Raw genomic sequence first — 19,780 nt, 5'->3', positions numbered from 1 at the left:
CAGGGGTCTCAAACTGGCGGCCCGGGGGCCACTTGCGGCCCCCCCAATCGATTACATGCGCCCCCCCCCACTTAAAATCATGTTATAATGAAAACATGGCCCAAGACCTCACCGTCTTTTAAACACAGTGTGTAGCTGAGGCACAGCTGCCAGCGAGGTGATAGAATATAATATATGTTTGCTAGCAATGTTTTATATAACAGTAATAATGAGACATTTGGTCATAATTATCCCGTTATTAAATGTATTCAATTACATATAAATACGCTTGTTAGGGCCCGAGCCACGAATGGCAGTAGCCGAATTTGCTTCTGGTACGAATTTTAATTACAGTTGTCCACACTATTATTTATGTAATAAAAATATATTTTTATATATAAATATATAGAAATATATATTTCCCACTTTTTGTTCTCTAGGCCGGCCCCCTCTTGACCACAATAGATGCGCATTGGCCCCCAGGTCATTTGAGTTTGAGACCCCTGATATACAATATAGATATAGAATTAAATATCTATTCATTGTATCGTTCTTGGAGGAAATTTGTACAAAATATAATTAGAGAAACAAAGGCTCTTTTACTTGGTGCATACTGTGTGCTTTTGTGCCGTCACCTTAAAGCATTTTTACTAACTTTACCGTGAAATTACAGAAGAAAACTTATTTGGGAAATATTTGAGTTTCCCATAAAACATGTCCTCTGTCCTCAACAACCCTCCTGATAACGATATATCCTGCTAATACTGTACAGTAGGTGCCCGAGTACCAGAGAAGGCACATGCCTCTCTTTTCATCATTTTGAGGAGGGGTGGTGGGGGGGGGGGGGGGGGGGAATAAGCATGTTGTGTCGTGCATGACATTCCTGAACAAGCAAGAGGTTCAATCACATTTGCAGAAGTTATCAAAACTTTCAAAGAGCTCAGCTGGCGTCTTAAGCCACAGGAAATTCACTGGGACATCTGGAGGGATGTGTGTAGATTATTGCTCATTTAGTCTGTTCTAGACATCAGTGAGGAGGAGTGGACTGAGATGGCCGAACGCACGCACGGACTGGAAGATGAGCACACACAAACAGGCTTGGCTTTGGTTGATCTTACCCCAGGCACACCACGACGCACCTGCCTATAATCCCCCATGATGCCCTCTCTACTCCTGCCCTCGCTCCTCCAATGAGAAGACGGGTCAGGTAGAGTTTGTTTCCGTCTCTTTAGCCCTGTGTTAGAATGAGAGGATGTGAGATATAGAAAAATATGCTGACAAAACCCATTTGCTTGGTGTTTTTATTTGATGTCCAGTCATTTAATAACACTGCAATTTCATGTTCAGTCAGAGTATTTTCTTCTCACGTACTTAACATCTAGAGAAAGTGAGTTCAGGGTGCTGTCGGTGAGTGCAGATCAGACAGAATTATTATGTATGCAAAAAAGAAATCAGCACATAGCATATTTAAAAACTTCCATCGGTTCACCAGTTACTGAAATATATCCACAAAATAAAAAATAAAAACAATTTAAAGTCAGTTTTTGACCGTACGCACACTGTGGTGGATATATCAAAAATAGCAAACAGAAGGTCCCACACATTGTTTAAGTTTTCGATCCATTTATTGCAAAGTTTCAGGGCTACAGCTTCATCGGGCAAAAGGCAGGATCACAAAAAAAAAAAATCATTTACAGCTTGAGCTTCCGTCTTTCTCAAGTCGTGAAATTCGACCAGACAAAACCCCAACACTGCGATGAAAACACAGGAAATCACTCCTTATTTTAGGTGTGATTGATTGTCCCCCTGACCTGTTAGACTGAGGAGGTGGTTAGGAAGAGGAGGCAGACTAAGATAATTGGGCCCGGTGGTATCCAAAGCCCGGAAGGTGTTGAAAGAACTCTCATAACACAGGTACCAGTAGAGACTGTAGCTCTGAACTCCAGCACACTCAGGATTTCCTTACCTTGGAGGAATTTTTAGTGTTTTTGTGTTTGTCAAGACTTTTATTGAATAGGCTGAACATGAGAGATACTTGTAACTTCTATTGACATATTGTACATGCCACAACAAAAACACGTAACCCCTCTGGGGTGTTCGCAAATAAGAGGTGCATTTGTTTGTTTCATGTTTTCTTGGCATGAAACTAATGTCATTCACTTTTTGGGAGTGATGTCAGTTTGTTAGAAATATCCTCCTGCACAAAAAGAAGAACATCCTCCCCAAGTCTGCGCCCTAAAAGGACGGTAAAAGCTTTACACCATTAGCAGAAGAAGAGGAAGATGGAATTTGGTGATGTGAAAAGGCACAGGTGTTCTTACGCTTTAATTTCATTAGAGATGCATAAGGCTTTCTGTATCCTCCCAGCCATTTCAAATGAAGAGGTAAAAGCTCGGCATAAGCTTAAATGAACATTCTCTCTCAGAGAAAAATATTCACGTACGAATCAAAGCTATTGTACTATCCTTATTAGTATCTGCAAGCCAAGGGCTCTCTTCCAATTAAAGAATGCCACAGATGGACCATTCAACAAGCAAGCACACAAAGAACCTACAAAAGGTACAGTAAAGTACCCGGTATTACAGAGCCCGGGAAAGAGCTTTTTACTTTAAAAACTATTTAATCAGGAAAATCAACGCCTCACATCAAAGAAATGGAGATGAGGGACAGTCGGATAAAGAGGCTCATCAAAGAAGGAGATCTAGTTAGGGATTCAACGCCCTAATTCCCTTTCTCTTAAAACCTTCGTCGAAGGGGGCATGGGGCCAATTTGCTCCCTAAATGGCTGCGTGCGAATGTGCAGATTGCTTTGCATAGCTGCTGGGAATCTCGGCTTCTTCCTCTTTTCCTTCTCCACACGGAACCTGCGAATTAGAAAAGATCCAAAAGACAGATAGGCTTAACGGAGCTCGAGCTACATCTTCTTTAAGTCGAGAGCGATGTTCCACCTTTCAACTAATTCAATCTGTGGCCTAACTCAATTAATAGACTTAAATGCAATGTTTCTTCCTTATCTGTTCTCTTGCATGGGGAAATTGCAGACTGGAGTTAGACAGTAATGTGTGCCAAACAGGTTTTTTTTAAATGTAAGTGTTGTGTAAATGCCCCACTGGCATTAAGGTTGATCATCTGTGAATCTTTAACAGTAATAAATGGGTGTTAATAGTTTTTCACACCACAGAAAATGCGCTATTAACCACTCACTGACGGTATGGTAAAGCTCTCGGTCAGGGTCTTGGCAGGCAGGGGTTTGCACTGTGTCAGATGACATTGAACGGATAACAAAGGAGGATATCCAGCAGCTTTTTTCTGCTCGGTTTGTGGCTGTTTGTCTCAAGATTGTTTGTATGAGAATAAATTGAAGGTGTTGAAGATACACCGGTCGCAAAGGGATTGACAGTTTCCTGTCACCAAATCAGCTGGCATTCGTGGGTCTACCTCCACCCGTACTGGACCATACCATTACTCTGGTACCCCACGGGAAGAGGGGGTACCATATCGAACCGTTCCACTCAGTGGAAACACGCCATTGGTATGTGTTTTTTTGCACCAGAGTTCAACTGACAGCCTTCACTGGTGCAGAAAGGCAGTGTTTTAGTCAAGTCTTCTGTGATCGAGTCCAAATCGAGTCTTCAGTGTTCCAGTCCAAGTCAAGACGATCCCCGACTCCTGTAAATTAGGACTTGAGTCGGAGTCCTAGACTTCTTTTCTTGGAGTACTACAACAAACAAGAAAACAAGAATCAGATCAAACTTTGTTTTAATCGAATCAAACATTTTTCAGGTGTGAAATCAAAAAGCACATACTATCCACCTCAGTATGAGAGACTGAAGAGATTGTCCCCATCTACAAGTAACAATGGATTATGTGTGACTCATAGTCCTTAGCTCTTAATCAGTGTGGCCTTCTGCAAAATCAATCTACCACAGCTTCTTCTCATCATTCTTATATTATGGAATTTAAATAAAGAGAGCTGTTGTGAAATGTTGGCATCCAGGTACAAAAACACCAATACACTGCAGTTTCATAGTTTATAGTTATAGTTCAGTAATAAGAGAAGGGTAATGCTAAGAAAAACACTGAACCATCGACACTTGAAAAAACCTCTCAAAAAAATGATAGACATGTTAAGCAGTTATTATTAAAGGTGCATTATGTAATAAATCTAAAGCAACTGGCCATAAAATCCTCCTAATATGTCACAGAGACTCAGGAATAATGTTCATATAACAAATTGAACTCACCAACAACAACAGTACAGCCAAAATATTTGCATTAAAAAAAATGTTTTGCAGACTGCAAATCTTGTTTATGTTTTGAAATCATGTTTTGGCATGTGGCGCCACCTACCGCCTTCAACTAATCATTGCAGTCAGTAGCGTCTCAGCTGCCGAGCAACCATGGGTTGCCAGTTAGGTCATAAAACGAAACCTAAAAGCTCCGGTATTTTGAATTTGAATGTAGTAACCGATTTTGGCCACATTCTTACATATGGCACCTTTAATCATACATTGTCCTTTACACAGGCTTTAATCTTCAAAATGTTATTTTTTTGCTTTGTAGTTCTCTATGTATTATTGTCATGTACTGCATACAATATTGACAACCAGTCTTTCCTAGCTCAGCCTCTTTTGCATTATATTGGATCAATTAGTCAAAAATGTCCTTGATGTGAGAGAGGAGCTTGGGGTATCTATGTGATGAGCTTTATGTTTTTTCAATAACATCAAATCAATCATTACCTAAAGGACTGTAACCCTCCACACCTCAAGGTGTTCATTTTATTTTAATCAGAAAAAAAATATGTATATGTATGTGCGCCGTGCAATTAATCAATTTTGGACTGGCATTACAACCAAGGACGTATATTCTGGCCTTTATGCTCCACAGACCTGCAGAAGTTGCGTCGAAAATAAAGATCACTGCGGGTCAGCTGTAGCAGCATTATTACCCAGTGTTCTTCAGGGCATCCATGCACCTAATGAGGACAAACATTTCATGCTTTATCCTCGCTGCTCAGCTGAAACATTAACCTCATCTGAGTGCAAATATGTGTGCGTCTTTCTGAGCCAGTAGATCTGAGACGGGCCCCGCCGCGATAGGCTTTCTATCACGCCTGCAGTTCCGATTGATCGTCTCAGCAATCAGCAATTAAGCCCTAGTGATGAGAGCGGCAGAGTGGGGGTGGAGGAGGTCGGGTAAGCGCGGCACCACCACAACCCCGCCCCTCTCTTGTCAGCCCAGGAGAAGCTTCACTCAGCTGGGGTGCGTTTGGCCCCGGGCTGGGCTCACTGGTGGAGGTTAACTCCAGCATAAATAAGCATCTTTGGACTCATTACAGGGATTAGAGAGTAATTCGCCTGCAAGGAAGGAGACGACTGCCAGGGTTTTGGTACAGTTTACTACAGTCTTATAGGGGCGAGGGCCCTAGAGATTACAGAGGGAGAGAGATGGTAAGGCAGCAAAAGAGAGAAAGGCCAAGGGAAAAGAGAGGCTGGCTGTCAAGTGTATGCGCGTGTGTGTGTGTGTGAGTCAATCCAAGCCGCCGGCTGCCCCCTTGATCTTGAGCATGTTGGGGTGCTGTGAAAATGGATAGAGGGAGTTAGAACGACCGGGCCGGTCTTGAGAAAAGTGAGCTGATTGTTATAACTTTTACTCATCGTTCTCTCCTCCACTTAACTAAATAAACACCCAAGAGGTAGCACTCTATCAATTTTAATGATGTTGAAATACAATTTAGGCATAAAATACACAACAAATGCTAATTTGGCAATGATGAGAGGCATCAGAAATTCCTCCCATTATTTATTCAGCTGACTTTCTGCATTTTTCATCAGAACAAATATTCCCATTTCAACAAACACACACACACTAACACAGAGCCAATTTGGAGCATAAATCAACACGTTCGCTCATCAAATATATGCTCTGTGTGGTCCTCTGTAGTCTGTCCGGTGCACCAAAGACAAATAGTTCTGTCCAAAGTCCAGCTGGAGAAACAGGAGGGCCAGCGGATTGTCAATATATGCACACATACATTAAACATAGCAGGTCGATGTGTGTTCAGAAAGGCACAGACATCATAAAGACTCAAGTCCAGTCATAAACTCATAAACGACAACATTGTGGATTTTTGAAAAAAATAGAGTGGACACAGTTAAACCATTAGGGCTGCACAATATGGCAAAAATACCTTATCGTGATAAAGAAGTTCTACATCAGTAATTATCACAATTAATGTCAGATAATTAGAGAAAAATAAATGCAGATCTACTTCTTAGAAGACAAGGTGAATTTTAATTTATGGACAGAAAAACAATAAACGTGTTAAAACATTCAAAGCAACTATGTGTGTCTCGAAGTTTTAACCTTTGTTAAATTGATATTGGCAATACATTGTAATTGAATTATTGCCCTGCCCTTGAGTTAACAACGCAATGCTGTCTTTTTGATAAATAAACCAAATTATTAAATATTAACTTAAAGATAAACTTGCACATCCGCACAGGTAGTTATGAATGAATCTTGTCCCTGTGTGTATTCAGTTTCAGTAAGTTCAAAATAAAACTCAGCCACAGTGATTCTTCATAACATCACCTGTCAATCATCTCCACGTTCATCTTGACTGGCTCGGGCTGCCCTGCCTCTGCACCGCATTTGGGACAGGTGAGGCAAGCATCTGCAATGCTGTGGCTTTTGATGCAGTAGTAGCAGAAAACATGTTGGCAGCCCACTGTATGAGGCATGGTGGGCCACTCTCCGCACAGTCCGCACTCCTTTAATAACCCTTGCTCTTCTCTGGCCCTCTTCCCATCTGCACTTTCTCTCCCAAAAACAAACGAAGACACCGTTGCCTTGAGTTTTCTTGTGTTAATCAGCGGTAAAAGGAAGATGAGGAACTCTGCAAAGCCGTGCCACATCATCTCCCGGTTCATGTACTGGTAGTCGATATTCCGGACCGCGCTGGGCTTGCTGAAAACTGCCTGAGCTCCCACAATCCTTTCCGCCATGACAGGATACCGACCTTTCTTAAGGAAAACAAGGAAGTTGATGAGACTTGCAAGCTGCGCAATACCAGAAACAAGTTTCAGGCAACAACGTAGACCCCGTTCAAGCAAACCATTGTCTCTTTCAGACAAGGACCCTCCTGGGCTTATACCCAAACACAGGAGCAGGCTATGGGAACGCTCATGGAGCCAGCGAGGGCCTGCAGTGAGCAGCAACAGACACAACTTCTGCCTACGTGACAGTGGTCTGTAGCGGGAAGAAGGGGACAAAGTGTTGTGATACTGCAGGTTCAGTAAAGATTGACCCACAGTGGTGCTGCTGGAATACAGTGAGAACCTCCACACGAGCAGGTGGAGGAGAGCCCTCAATTCAGGCTCCACAGGGGTGAGGAGTCCGGGCCGGAAGTTTTGGAAGCACTGGGAGAACTGGGTCCACACCAGCTGCTCAAGGGCTGAGTCCAGCTCATGAGCGTCCAGCTGAGTGATGCGTAATACTGGGGTCTGCAGCTCAACGTTGCTTTCTGGAGCAGAGCCTCCAGCTGTTCTTTCCTGGGTGTCCTCATTTTCAAAAGCTGCTGGAATAACACAGAGTAGAGAGGTGACTCTAATTTTGCCGTTTATATCATGCACAAAGAGAAATACATCTTAAAATCTGTATTCTGATGGATTTGTTTTTATTTTACTAACAAACATTTGGATTTCCAAAACTGCCAATGATAAAATATACCAAAAAAAATTAATAAATAACTTCCAAGGTAAAACCATACTTGATCTATTAAAGTTGACAGAATCCTACAGAGGCAGAACTATTAAAAGAACAGCTTGGATGTTGGGAGAAATGGGGCCCCGGAGGTGAAGCCCATCCTGTTAGGAAGGTTATTTCTTCTTTTTACATAGGAAAGGAAATCACTTTTCACATGTAAAACCCGTCCTTAATGCAACCTTTGAGCTGCGCAATGCAGAGGAGCAGGGGGTCTTAGACTGCTCTCTTTAGTGTGTATATACACACACACACACACACATATGAGGCAAAGCCCAGGGCCCCTTGGTGCCTGCTCCCTCTGGAGATAGGGGTGTGTGTACAAATCACATCACTAGGGATTAGGCTAACGGCACAGTCTCTGGTACACCATAAACATCTGCCAAATGTGGAACAATTTCCTTCCCCCCAGAGTCGACCCCATGTGGAATTGCACCATTGTGACATCTGGACGATTGCGTTTCATATATATGTCTTCAAACTGCTCACCGTTTCCCTTAGTTTTAGCCAGCCTTTGCTCAAATGAAATGCTTAAGAAGTGAAAGACTAACTAACACGTGGAGAGACCGAGCGAAAAGGGCCACGGAGAGGCCCTTTTTTGACAGTGGCTTGTGTGTCTCGCTGAATAGGATTTGTCATGAGGCTTTAAAAGAGATTTCAGCTGGGTAAATATGGCAGTTTTGACAGAAAAGGAGGGAGATGATGGTCACTTTAGACGCTTCGTGAGGAGGTAGAGGGGGGAGAAAAAAAACACAATCTAATACATAGTGGCAATGCTTGGATTTATTCCAGTGCACGGGGCCATCTGTATGTTCATGATGTTTCAATAGAGCCAGGGTACACCATCCACCTAAGTTAGAATTAGCAAATGAATGAAAAAAGGAGTGAATTCAAACTGAAGTAAGCAGGTGTGACCAATTTATTGAGGGGCATTTGAAATGCGGTGGTGTTTAGTGACTAAAACCTCGCCAGTGATGGAAGTAGAGCTTGGATTTTTTTTTTTTTTTAGAAAGGAGGTTGTCTGAATGTCTACGCTCACCATTAAACAGATTGCATTTATTTAGCATAATCTAAAAGTTTTTCCTTGATGGCAAAAAAATATGCTGATTACAGAACAGGGTTTTGTGTGCATGTCTTCAGGGTGTAAGAAACAACAGCTGTACTCTGCAATCTTTCATGATGGCATTTGAAGCACTTTGTCGATATGTAAATATTCTTGACAGTTGTTTTTAAGCAGGAGGCTTTTGGCCGTTTGACTTTCTCCCCCATCCTTCCATTCCTCCAACTGGTAAATAGTTTTTAACAGGCACACAATATCACAATATAATGTATTGGCATCCCGGTATATGTATTATACCTTGTCAATAGACTAGTATGTCTGTGTGACTACAGTATATGTACGTCAAGTGCAGCCTTGATCTATGCAGAGCTCTGATACAGAGCTAAGTTAATCTATCAGTCCATAGTTGCACACACACACACACACACACACAGCCAGGTGGTGGAAATCCCCGTCACAGTGGCAGCCCTCTCGGGAAAGTAAACCCGACCGGGTCCAATATTCTTTTCAAAGCCTTTTATCGAGCAGTTTACAAGTTATGAATGAATATGTTTTATTTGGGCAAACACGGTATTGACAGCCACCTATCAATAGTAATGTGACTATTGTCAAGGGTCTGTCAATATTAATGTAATTATGATGTAGAGGGATCAGAGGGATGCCGGAGTCGGGGGCCAAGTAACATCTCCTGCCCACTGCCATATCAATAGCTGGGATTGCTATTGACAGCTTCCCTTCAGACTTGCAGCACTTGGCAAATATATAACAAGCAGACACTTCAGTCAATGCTGAGCTGCCTATAAAAATTAAGCATTTGAATTTACAGGGCTTTTACTGTGGACAGCTGGAAATCCATGTTTCTTATGTAATAGTCAAAAGTCACAGTCAATGCCAATGTTTACAGAGTACTGACACGGTGTGTGCGAGAGGACAGCCAGTACAGCGTTTGCACACAAAAGTACACAGCGATACAAGCAGACAGATGCTGTCCTCTACAGTATTCACTTACAGACATGCACATACACACACCTAATGTGATATACCGACTTGATAATATTCTCCTGGGTCAGACAACTAAACAACCCAGACACAAGATGCCCTCTCTTGGCGAGTCTGCACCTGACAACTGGCAGAGGTGGAAGACAGGTTAGGAAAGTTCACTGAAAATCAGCTAAAAAGTCTGAAGTGTTGCTTTTCCTACCAGAGACATGAAAAAAAGATTACCTTAGAATATTAAAAGGGCATTATGATTTAGGCGAGATGAGTGTTTTCTTATTTCGCTTTTGTTACTTTAGCCAGTGCATCTTGTTCAGACAAAGAAAATGCACCGTCTCCAGGCTGACTGCCATAGCTCACAGACTACAACAGCAGCAACAACAACAACAACAATGGTAACAATAGCCAATCTAACAGGGAACACAGTGTAACATTGCTTCAAGGCAAACGGGTGCCATGACCAACGTGATGAAGGAGAGATGAGGCAACAAATAGCGTACAGAACGTCAGACTGAAGCCGTACAGCTGCACTAGGTTCTCTGAAAACTAGACAACAGAGTGCGATGACAGCTATGGAACAGAAAGACGAATGGACATAGGAGACAGAAAAAGAAGACCGACACGTCAGACAACACGTCATGATGAAACCCCCAGCTGGGAGCTCTGAGCTACTGTCTACTGATACAGGGGGAAAAAAGAAACTGGAGGCAAAGATAGCTACAGAGAAAAAAAATCAGGGGAGGGAAAAATAGATAAGCACAAACCTCTCCCTAGGAGCTGACCTTCAGACTGACGGTCACAATAAAGGAGGAGGGAACATTCCCGGAGCATACACGTCTCAGCCATACTGAGCTGTAGGCACCCAGGGAATAGCCTCTAGACAGAGGAAGCACTGCACTTTTTTTTCTTGACCTTGGCTTTGGTGTCTAGGGATGGAATGAGGGTGTTTAGGGCAGGGGACGAAAGACGGGGGGGGGGGGATGCTGGAAAGGTGGACTATCTCTAAGGAATTGCGTTTTGATTTTTTTCAAATGCTCTGAAGGTGCTCATACAGCTATCATTTCATTCCTGTTGGAAACTGCATGGCCAAAAGTCTCGATTTAGCTCATGGGGTGCTGTAATGTGCAAATTCCTGAGCACTTAGCTATGGCTGTTAGCATAATATATTTGCTGAAATAATGCATAAACGTTCACTTGGCTTTCTATGATGCTTGTTGCGAGAAATAGGCTATGCATTGGCAAAGCACGCTGAATTACAACTTTACATTTTCCTCCCTCGCTCATGTAAATTAATCTGTGTAAAAGCTGTAGTGGATAAAGCCTGTTTCTCTATGCAGTCCAGTCTGATTTTTTTCCCCTTCACTCCCCCGCCTCCTCACTTTATTGCCCTCCTTTAGCCTGGAACGAGTGCGAGCCTATTAGCTAAGGCCTGCTAATGTCCTCACTATGAAAACGGATGAGAATGTCAGATTTAGAACTTTTAAGACAGTGATGTCATACAGCAGACCACAGGCATTACAGGGACGCTAAGATTACCCAGGCGGTAACCAGACTAATTGTTATGAGTCTGTTTCATGAAAAATGAATGTGTGCAAATGCACAGAGGGGTCTTCAGGCTGTGTGTGTGTGTGTGTGTATATGTGTGTGTCACACACTAATGCATTATCAAGGCTCTCCCCTCTCTCTCTCTCTAATCACCAAAGACTCCTCCAAGCCATGGGGTAAGGGCCAACTTAATGCCTGAACACAGAAAAAAATACACATCAGTTAGAACAGCACATGTGACACACAAAAACGTGCTCTGCTTAATCTGGTTTGCTCAGAAGGTAAATTATTTAAGAGAATTAATTGATTTCATGAGAATGAAGGTTGAAGATGCTAAGGCTGTACGAGTAATAAGAACAGGGGTTTGCAAAAAAAACAACTTAAAAAGTCATGAAACATTCAGAGGGCAGAGAGGCACAAAGAATTTAGAAGAAAAAGCGGAACTAATAAATGAGAGAACAGGGGTTGTGTCTTTCTTAGGGGTCAATGAGAAAGTACTGGGGGGCTCACCTCATGCAAATAGAATGCGTTATGCTGAGGAATATTTGATCAGAACATTTCTCCAATTCACTTTATGCATGAATAACACATAATTCTGTCTGTTTTTTTAATGCTTGTAGCAATTAAAATGTGTGTAGAGGTCGGGGCTGCTTTTTCCCTTTGTCTCCTGTAAAATGTACAAGTATGCAGAGCCAATGTAGGATGACAGAAAAAAGAAGTTGGAGAGAAATTAACTATCACAGATAATGGCATCAAAGCTGTTCATTAAATATCCCACGTGTAATAACTGTTTATGTCAATCAGTTCCTATCAGTCACAGATAAAAATAACAATAATCTGAAGACATGTTAGATTATTAATAGCTAATGGCGCTTTTCCACCGGTCCGACTTTAAACGGCACTGCGCTACACGACACGGTTTAGCGAGTGTTTCCACTAGCGTAGTACCTGGAACTCGGCACTATTTTTAGTACCTGCGGTGGTGAGGTTCCATTCATGGGTGCCGGTACTATGCGCAGGTACTATGCGCTGATTGGTCAAAACTGCCGGCAACTGATTGGCCAAAAGTGTCGTCACTGGGTGCGTCATGAGCGCGACATAAAATACAGGATGCAGGAGTCTGTTTCACCATTTTTCAAAAAATAGTAGCGCGCAAATACTTCGACATGGCGACTCTGCATAAGAACACTCCATGGTCCAACGACGAGGTCCAGACTGTCCTGTGTTTAGTCGGAGACGACAAAATACAGAGAGCTGGACGGAGCCGCCCGTAACGAGCAGGTCTTACCGGGAGTCGATGTCCGCTCACGGCGTACACAGCAACTCCAATAACTCCGCACACGCCAACGGTAAGTTTTTTATTTTCAGCCTGAGAGCAACGTTTAACTACTGCTGAGAATAAACTCGCTTAAACAAGACATTATAAAAGTAACATCATGTGTGTCGGTAATCTCTGTCCGTCTGTTTACACGAGACAACGTAGTTGGCTAGCTAGTTAGCAATGTCGCTATTAGGTGCTCAACCTACAACAAAACATTACGTAAACCTGTAAAAGAAACCAGATTTGTACAAGTCATGAATTACACTTACTACCGTGTAACGTTTTGTTTTTACGTGTTAAAACAGACTTGACCAGAATATACAGCATGGGTTCTATATTTACATTATAGACAGAGAATGAGCATCGGATATTATATGTCTATATTACACTTTTGCAAAAAGACAGTATATTGCACATGGGATGAGGAGTGTGGTTATATGTTGTCTACTGAGGGCTAACAGCTGCAGGGAGGAATAAAGGATAATAATAATGATAAAGCTCCTTCATTTAGGGTGTTTCAGTCTGTGGCTGAATATATATATATATATATTGTTATGCATGTAATTACAGCGTATGTATACACTTCATTTGTTCAAGAATCCCATTCCATATGTGAGGAGTGTTCATCCACCCCAGCAGAGCCATCAGCTGCTTCGTTATCGGGGGCACCAACTTCGCCACAGACCACAGCTCTGTGCAACTGGTAAGAAATAATAAACATGATTTACAGCATTTGTGTATTTCCTTAATAACCCCTTTCTTCTTCTCTATAGTGTTATGGAGGGAAGAGAAAAAGAAGCTCACGGCTGTCCTAGCAGAGCTTCAGGTGGAAGATGTTCAGTAGCAGGAGTGGAACCGGACACAACGTGACCGCCACACCACGGGAGTGCTGCGTTCAACCACGCATTCCTGTGAGTGCTTGGGCAGCTTGTCCAGGCAATAGGTGGCAGGAGCATGTGACCTATTTCCTCCCTCCTGTCCTAGGACTCCACCACCTATGTACAGTTTATTTGATTTGCTGTGCACTTTAACTTTGGTTTGCTGTGTTTTTTTGTTTGAATAAACAACAATGTGACTTATGTGATTACGTCATGCGTATTTCTTTTCTTTTTCTTTAATTGTGGCAGCCTTTACAAACACAACGTATACAGACAAAAGGAGACATCTCTGCAGAAAGTACAAACTTTTATTTGTAATTCAGTGAAAAACAGTACAATAATAAAGCATTTTACAAATTCACAACAAGTGACACATCAGGCCCTCACCTACATCTCTGCCCTCCTCTACACCCTGTGCCACTGCCACCACAGGTTTAACCACTGTAGCTGCTGTGTGTGCATCTCATTCAGTGTCATAGGTCTCACCATGATTTTCACACAGGTTATGCAGAGCACAGCAGGTCACCACCATGGATTTCACCAGCTGGACATCACAGTCATTCCTTTTCAGGAGTGACAGAACCATCTGAAACACACAGGCAGCATGCTTACGTTAATACCAGAATACCAAAAATAGAGATTGCTTTCGGTCATTACTACACTGTACACCTGTACAGTACTATGTAGAAGTCTGAGGCCACCATTAGATTGTTGCTATAATGACAATAGAGGAATCATTATTTCTATTTCACTTTACTGGAACACAATCAGAATATATGTATGCAGTTTTTTGTTGTTTAAAAAAAACATCCTCTACAGGTGTCCAGTATTTAGTGTGATCTACCCTTACACTTGAACAATAACACAACTCTGTTAATACTGGAGTGGAACCTTAATTAATGTTTCTGGTTCAAGACATGCGTGAGTATTACATACTCAAAGAACAACAGCGTTTCTGCACAGTACTGTATATGAGCTAGTTATCGATAGCAACTATATTTAGCTTACCCTCACTCGTCGTCTAGTAACATCTCCTCTTCAGTTTCATGTTGTATGACTTCCCAAACTTTTCTGTACTCCTCCACAGTATTTCTTCTTGCCGCCTGTAGCTTTTTCTGGCGATCTTCTCTTCTGTGTGTGAACAAATGCCACAGACCGAGCAACAGAACGAGTCCACGTCCGTCATTGTTTATGTGCGTGTGTGTCTCGCGTATAGGACGTCATAGCAGTTTCGCGCAGCCGGGTTGCAGCCGTGTTGTGATAACCACGCCCACGTTGAGAAGGTACGTTCTCTGTAGTGGAAACACAACTAAACCGTGCCGTTTCGTGCCGTGTCGCTCAGTGCCGTGTAGCATAGAGCTAGTGGAAAAGCGCCATAATATTTTATCCAATACAGTGATTGTTGTTTGATTACAGCTTCTGTTGATCACTTTTCAGTTTCTTATCATTTTAATAGAATACATTTGATGCTTTTAGTCAGAAAATTACAACCATTAGCTGTCGCCATGTGGTGGAATATTTTCCAGGTTCTCAGATAACCCCACCGCCTTTGTCACTTGCCTTCATGTGGAAGCTGTATAAAATGACCTCATGAACCCAGAGTGAGATCACAGCCTAGTCTAACTTCACTGACTCACTTAAAAACACACTCATTACACTAAGTGTTTAGCTCCACAGGCGCAGCGCTATAGTGCAATTTTGTGCAATCAGGCGGTCGAAATACATTTTATAATATATTGTCACTTATTTTTTATTTTTTTTTAGCTTGTGCCCATCAGTCTTAAACAATAACAAAACCCAGTCTGCTCCGTTTTGATAATAAGGCAAGAGCATTATAAGATAATCACAGTGGGGATTAGGTTTTGGTATGGAGTATGTGAGGGCAGTGCAGTCAATGCCACTGGAAAAGAGAGATATAAGCAAGAAACTGATAAGAGTGGAGGAGTGATGATTAGGATGAAAGAAATTAAGTCCCTTGGAAATCAATAAGATCAACTTTGCCTTGAATCTTACTGTGACTGGTTTTGATCTCTGACACTGATTATTGGAGGCAATAATGGAATTATGTGCAGACTCGCAGGCATATGGTTACTCACTACAACCGACAGTTGAAATTGGGAAACACATCTGGAAGAGGCTCGTACGGAATACGGATTCACAGCAGTGGCTCGCTTAAATAGGCACTGCATGAGCCGAATGTGGAGGAAAGAAAGCGAGTGAGGTGCGCTTTTCTGTCGGTACACTGTCATTACACAGACACGGGGAGGAGATAACGATGAACCACCCGTCTTTAAACCGTTGATACGAAGCGGACGTGGCGCATTTGAGCGTCATGCGAAATACCAGGGTGTATGCAAAACACTGCAGACTTATACATACAATATATATTTACCCATTTCTCTTATTTTGAGACGAAGGACGCACTCAACGTCAGCCAAGTCCTGCCGCATACAACGAAAACAAACACTACTTCCGGGTTAAAACGCATGCACCCGCCTCTTCGAGAAAGCCCACCAATGGCGTGCTGTGACGTCAGAAACACGACGCACGTGTTAACAATCAACCAATCAGTCCACGCAGCGCCGGCACCGCGGTAAAGTGCAATGGAAAAGCTTGAAAAAGAGTTATTGTCAGGCCTCTCCGTTGTAGTAACGAGACATAGCGACCACATTGTTAGAGAAGCGGCGGTGATTCGCTCAAAAACAAAACAAAAGAGATAATAACGTATTGCATGCACTCAAAATCACCAAGTTACAGTAGGTTGCTCTGTAGTGATCCACTAATGTAAAGTACAGGGCTGTGAGAAACAGCTAACACCGAGTTCAAGTGTTAGCTCTTAGCTTTTATAAGCACTAGGTGGTTTACTCAAGCCATGCTGAACATGTGCATGCAAGGATGAGTTGGAAGACAACCCCACGTGAGTCAGGGGCAAACAGGAAGATGTCAGGACAGGTGGGCGATAGTTTGAACCAAGCAGAAGTGACTCGGCAAAGGCACTGGACAGTGTCAAATGACACCAAACAGCTCCTGGATGAGGTTAAAAGTATTCACGAGCAGAGGTTGAGATGGGTGGAGCTGGACACCACCACGACCCAAGAACAACTGCTGCAGGTGAGCTTAAACTTTAACCACAAGTCACAGAAGTGTGACATCGAGATTGTGTGGTCAAGTGGTTCCAAGGATTGTTGACTTTTTGGGAGGTGTGAGTTCAAGTCATGTTAAGATCATTGAATGTCAAAAATGACAAATAATGTACCTTTTAGCAGTTTGAATGGACTCGACACAACTTGCTGATCACTTTGCACACTTAGGTTCATGTCTGAATTGAACATGGCACCCAGGGGTAGATTTGTACTATTTTGTTAATGCTTGAAAGTTAAAATGTTTTGTTTTTCACAGCTTCACATTGCCTTTTCGACAGGGGTCTTGCTTTATGGAGGCAGCCATATTATGCTACCATTTTTCTACAGCAGCCAGAGCATGCGTTATTTTACCTTATGAGAAGAACATTACTTTATTAATACCCAAAGGATTAATTATTATGATTAGAATTAATTGTTTTAGCAGGAGAATAATGGGCGATTCAAATAAACCTCAACATCACACATTTTACAAAACCTCTGTCTTTTTAACGGTGCTTAAGTGTTTTTTTAATCCCGCCCCTCCGGGACCCCTTCAATGCAATTTTTTTAGATGCTGCCCTGCTCCACCTGATTCAAATGAATGGGTCGTTATCAAGCTCTGCAAAAGCCTGATAACGAGCCATTCGTTTGAATCAGGTGTTGGAGCAGGGCAGCATTTAAAGCATTGGTTCTCAAAGTGCGGCCCGTGAGCCAATGGCCGCCCGCAGAAACATTTCTGGCGGCCCGCAATGAATTACAGTTGATAGTTTTAATCCAGGAGCTACTAAGCTTGTTAAATGTTTATTGGACATTACTGGATACAGACCAATAAGTGTAAACTGTAGAACTGCAATCTGGCCATTAAAATTATTACAATTGGGATTTCTTTCTGGTTTTTTTCCCCCTTTTTTTTTCCTTTTGGCGGCCCTCAGTCCAATGTTGTATTCCTAAATTGGCCCCAGGTATCAACAGTTTTAGAAACCCTGATCTAAAGCATGCATAGTACTGCTGTAAGAGAAAGAGGTAATAACCAGCTTAAACTGTGACCAAAATAGTGCTTCTCAGCATGTTTGTTAAACAGGTAGTTTAATACTGAAGTGTGTATGTTTATATTCTTTATAAACACTGAACAGCTCACCTGCTTGTTTTACACTGGTGTGTGTGTGTGTGTGTGTGTTTGTATATATGAGCATAGAATGTTTCTGAATATAATAAGATTTGAAATTAGAATGAGTTCATTTTGCACACATACCAATTAGTGATATTGAATTTGACCTCTGTGTGCATTCTACTTCTTTTATTACACACCAATTGTGAACACACACACACACACACACACAGTACCGGAGCAGGAGCAATGGGCAGCACTTATCTGTGCCCAATGGGGTATTGGGTGCCTTGCTCAGGGGCACCCTAGCCCATGGCCCGTCCTGGAATTTTGACCCAATTCCCTTCTTCTTCACCACAGTCTGTCGAACTGAATTTTTAAACACTTTTTAATGATTTAAATGTGTAAAGGTGGTTATTAAAACATGTTCTTTGAGGTGACAATGTCAGAAGATATATTCCTTATCCCTTTACATGCACTTATATATAGAATATTCAGAGTTGCTGCGCACCCCACAATGCACCATGTGCTGTGCATGTGCTCGCTGTGGCTTTACTGTAAATGAGTGACTGGCGTACATACGCTTTGCAGTCTATCACAAAAAGGAGCCGTTGACTGATGTGAGGAGTAATATAGGGAATGTTTAGTTTAATTTAGGTGGATTTCATGTCTCTAGGTCGACCTCTTGGCGTTTACTGAAGCAGTGCTATCCTTGGTCTGTCACATTTAGATGTTATATTTCTTTTTCCTCTCTGAACTGGTGTTGTATTCCCTTTGGAGTTCAGCCTTTGTCCCCCTGCCCTTGTCCACGATTGGCTCTTGAAGTTTTAATCCTCACAGTCTCAGATCAAAATTCCAGCTTGCTATGGCATTACCTTTGTAACTTTGACACTTAATAAGGAAAATATAACCACAAGGGATAGATGTTTGATTAAAATATTGATATCTATTAAGAAAACAATCGCATGGAAATGGGGTGAAGTAGATTCTCCTTGTCAAGAACAATGGATTGGCATAATCATAAAAAAAGAAAAGAAAAGGAAGTGTTAGAAATGTAACTCCTAAACAAATCTTTTTGTTTTTGTGTGCTTAGAATTAAAGTGAAAAAATGAATAAATCCAGCTTTCTCGAAATGTGAGTGGCATTTGCGAAGCACTGGGGAGGCAATGGTGGGTGTCGGTGGGCAGCGTCTTTGCGTATTTCACACGTGGTGACTGGCCCGTAACATGCATATTAGGTGTGATTTGTCGCGACTTGCGAAATTCACAGATTATCTGGCTGAAAATGATGTGGTGGCTTAAAGTGACACAAGTGTGATTGAAATTGTTAAATGACACATATTGGCATTGTTATAACTCGTTGTTATAACTCATTGCCCATTTCCTGTGAGACTTTAGGATTCATGTCAGGAGCATGAGTATTCTTTTTGTTTTTTTTTATAATTATTGAGAACCACATTCAGACTCTACAGGATGTGTCTTCTTCTGCAGCATCTGTTGTCATTATGTTATCATCCATCCGATACAAATCAAAGAGCATCCTGTTCACCATAACTCGGACATCAGAGGATGACCTCTGTCCTGTCAGACAAATGACGGTAGGAAGCGCAGGGGTGCTTTCATAAAGCCACAGCACTTGTAACAGGTGGCCAATTGCATTATGTTTCCATCTGAGAGGCGGAGATCAGGAACACAAATCCACCCTCATATTTAAAAAAGAGGGGTTTCTAATCATCAGGGTTGTCATGTGACATCATTTAGGCTCAGAATGTAGCCTGTGTGAGCTGAGCTCTGCATCAAAGCTAGTGTAACAAGGTTTCAGAGATGGGTTTCGGTTAGCTGGCCTCAGTTGAGGGCCTGCTTAACAAGGTTATGTGTTTAGAACCCAGGAGCTCCAAAGTCCGAAAGGTTGATGGGCACAGTTAATCAGAAAGGTTGTCCACTAAAAAAAGAAGTGAACATTCATCCATGAACCCGCTGCAGGATTCATGATGTTTCCATGTAA

General features: G+C 42.2%; 1 protein-coding gene and 1 long non-coding RNA gene across 2 annotated transcripts; one reads left to right on the top strand and one right to left on the bottom strand.

Moving 5' to 3' along the window:
• Window positions 1-6,572: 6,572 nt before the first annotated feature.
• Window positions 6,573-15,976, bottom strand: pex2 (peroxisomal biogenesis factor 2; the record flags this gene model as incomplete). Its single annotated transcript, XM_083901906.1, has 2 exons — window positions 15,939-15,976; window positions 6,573-7,561 (listed from the first exon to the last, which is right to left on the bottom strand). The coding sequence occupies exons 1-2, from the start codon at window positions 15,940-15,942 to the stop codon at window positions 6,573-6,575; spliced, it is 993 nt and encodes a 330-aa protein (XP_083758032.1). The 5' UTR covers window positions 15,943-15,976.
• LOC310937723 lies at window positions 12,513-13,555 on the top strand. The gene is made up of 3 exons (XR_014593024.1): window positions 12,513-12,696; window positions 13,266-13,371; window positions 13,442-13,555. It is a non-coding gene; the product is annotated as an uncharacterized lncRNA (long non-coding RNA).
• Window positions 15,977-19,780: the final 3,804 nt, after the last annotated feature.

This window comes from Microchirus variegatus (assembly GCF_963457635.1).
Source record: "Microchirus variegatus genome assembly, chromosome: 15".
Classification (NCBI taxonomy): Eukaryota; Metazoa; Chordata; class Actinopteri; order Pleuronectiformes; family Soleidae; genus Microchirus; species Microchirus variegatus.
This window is presented reverse-complemented; position numbering and strand designations above follow the sequence as displayed.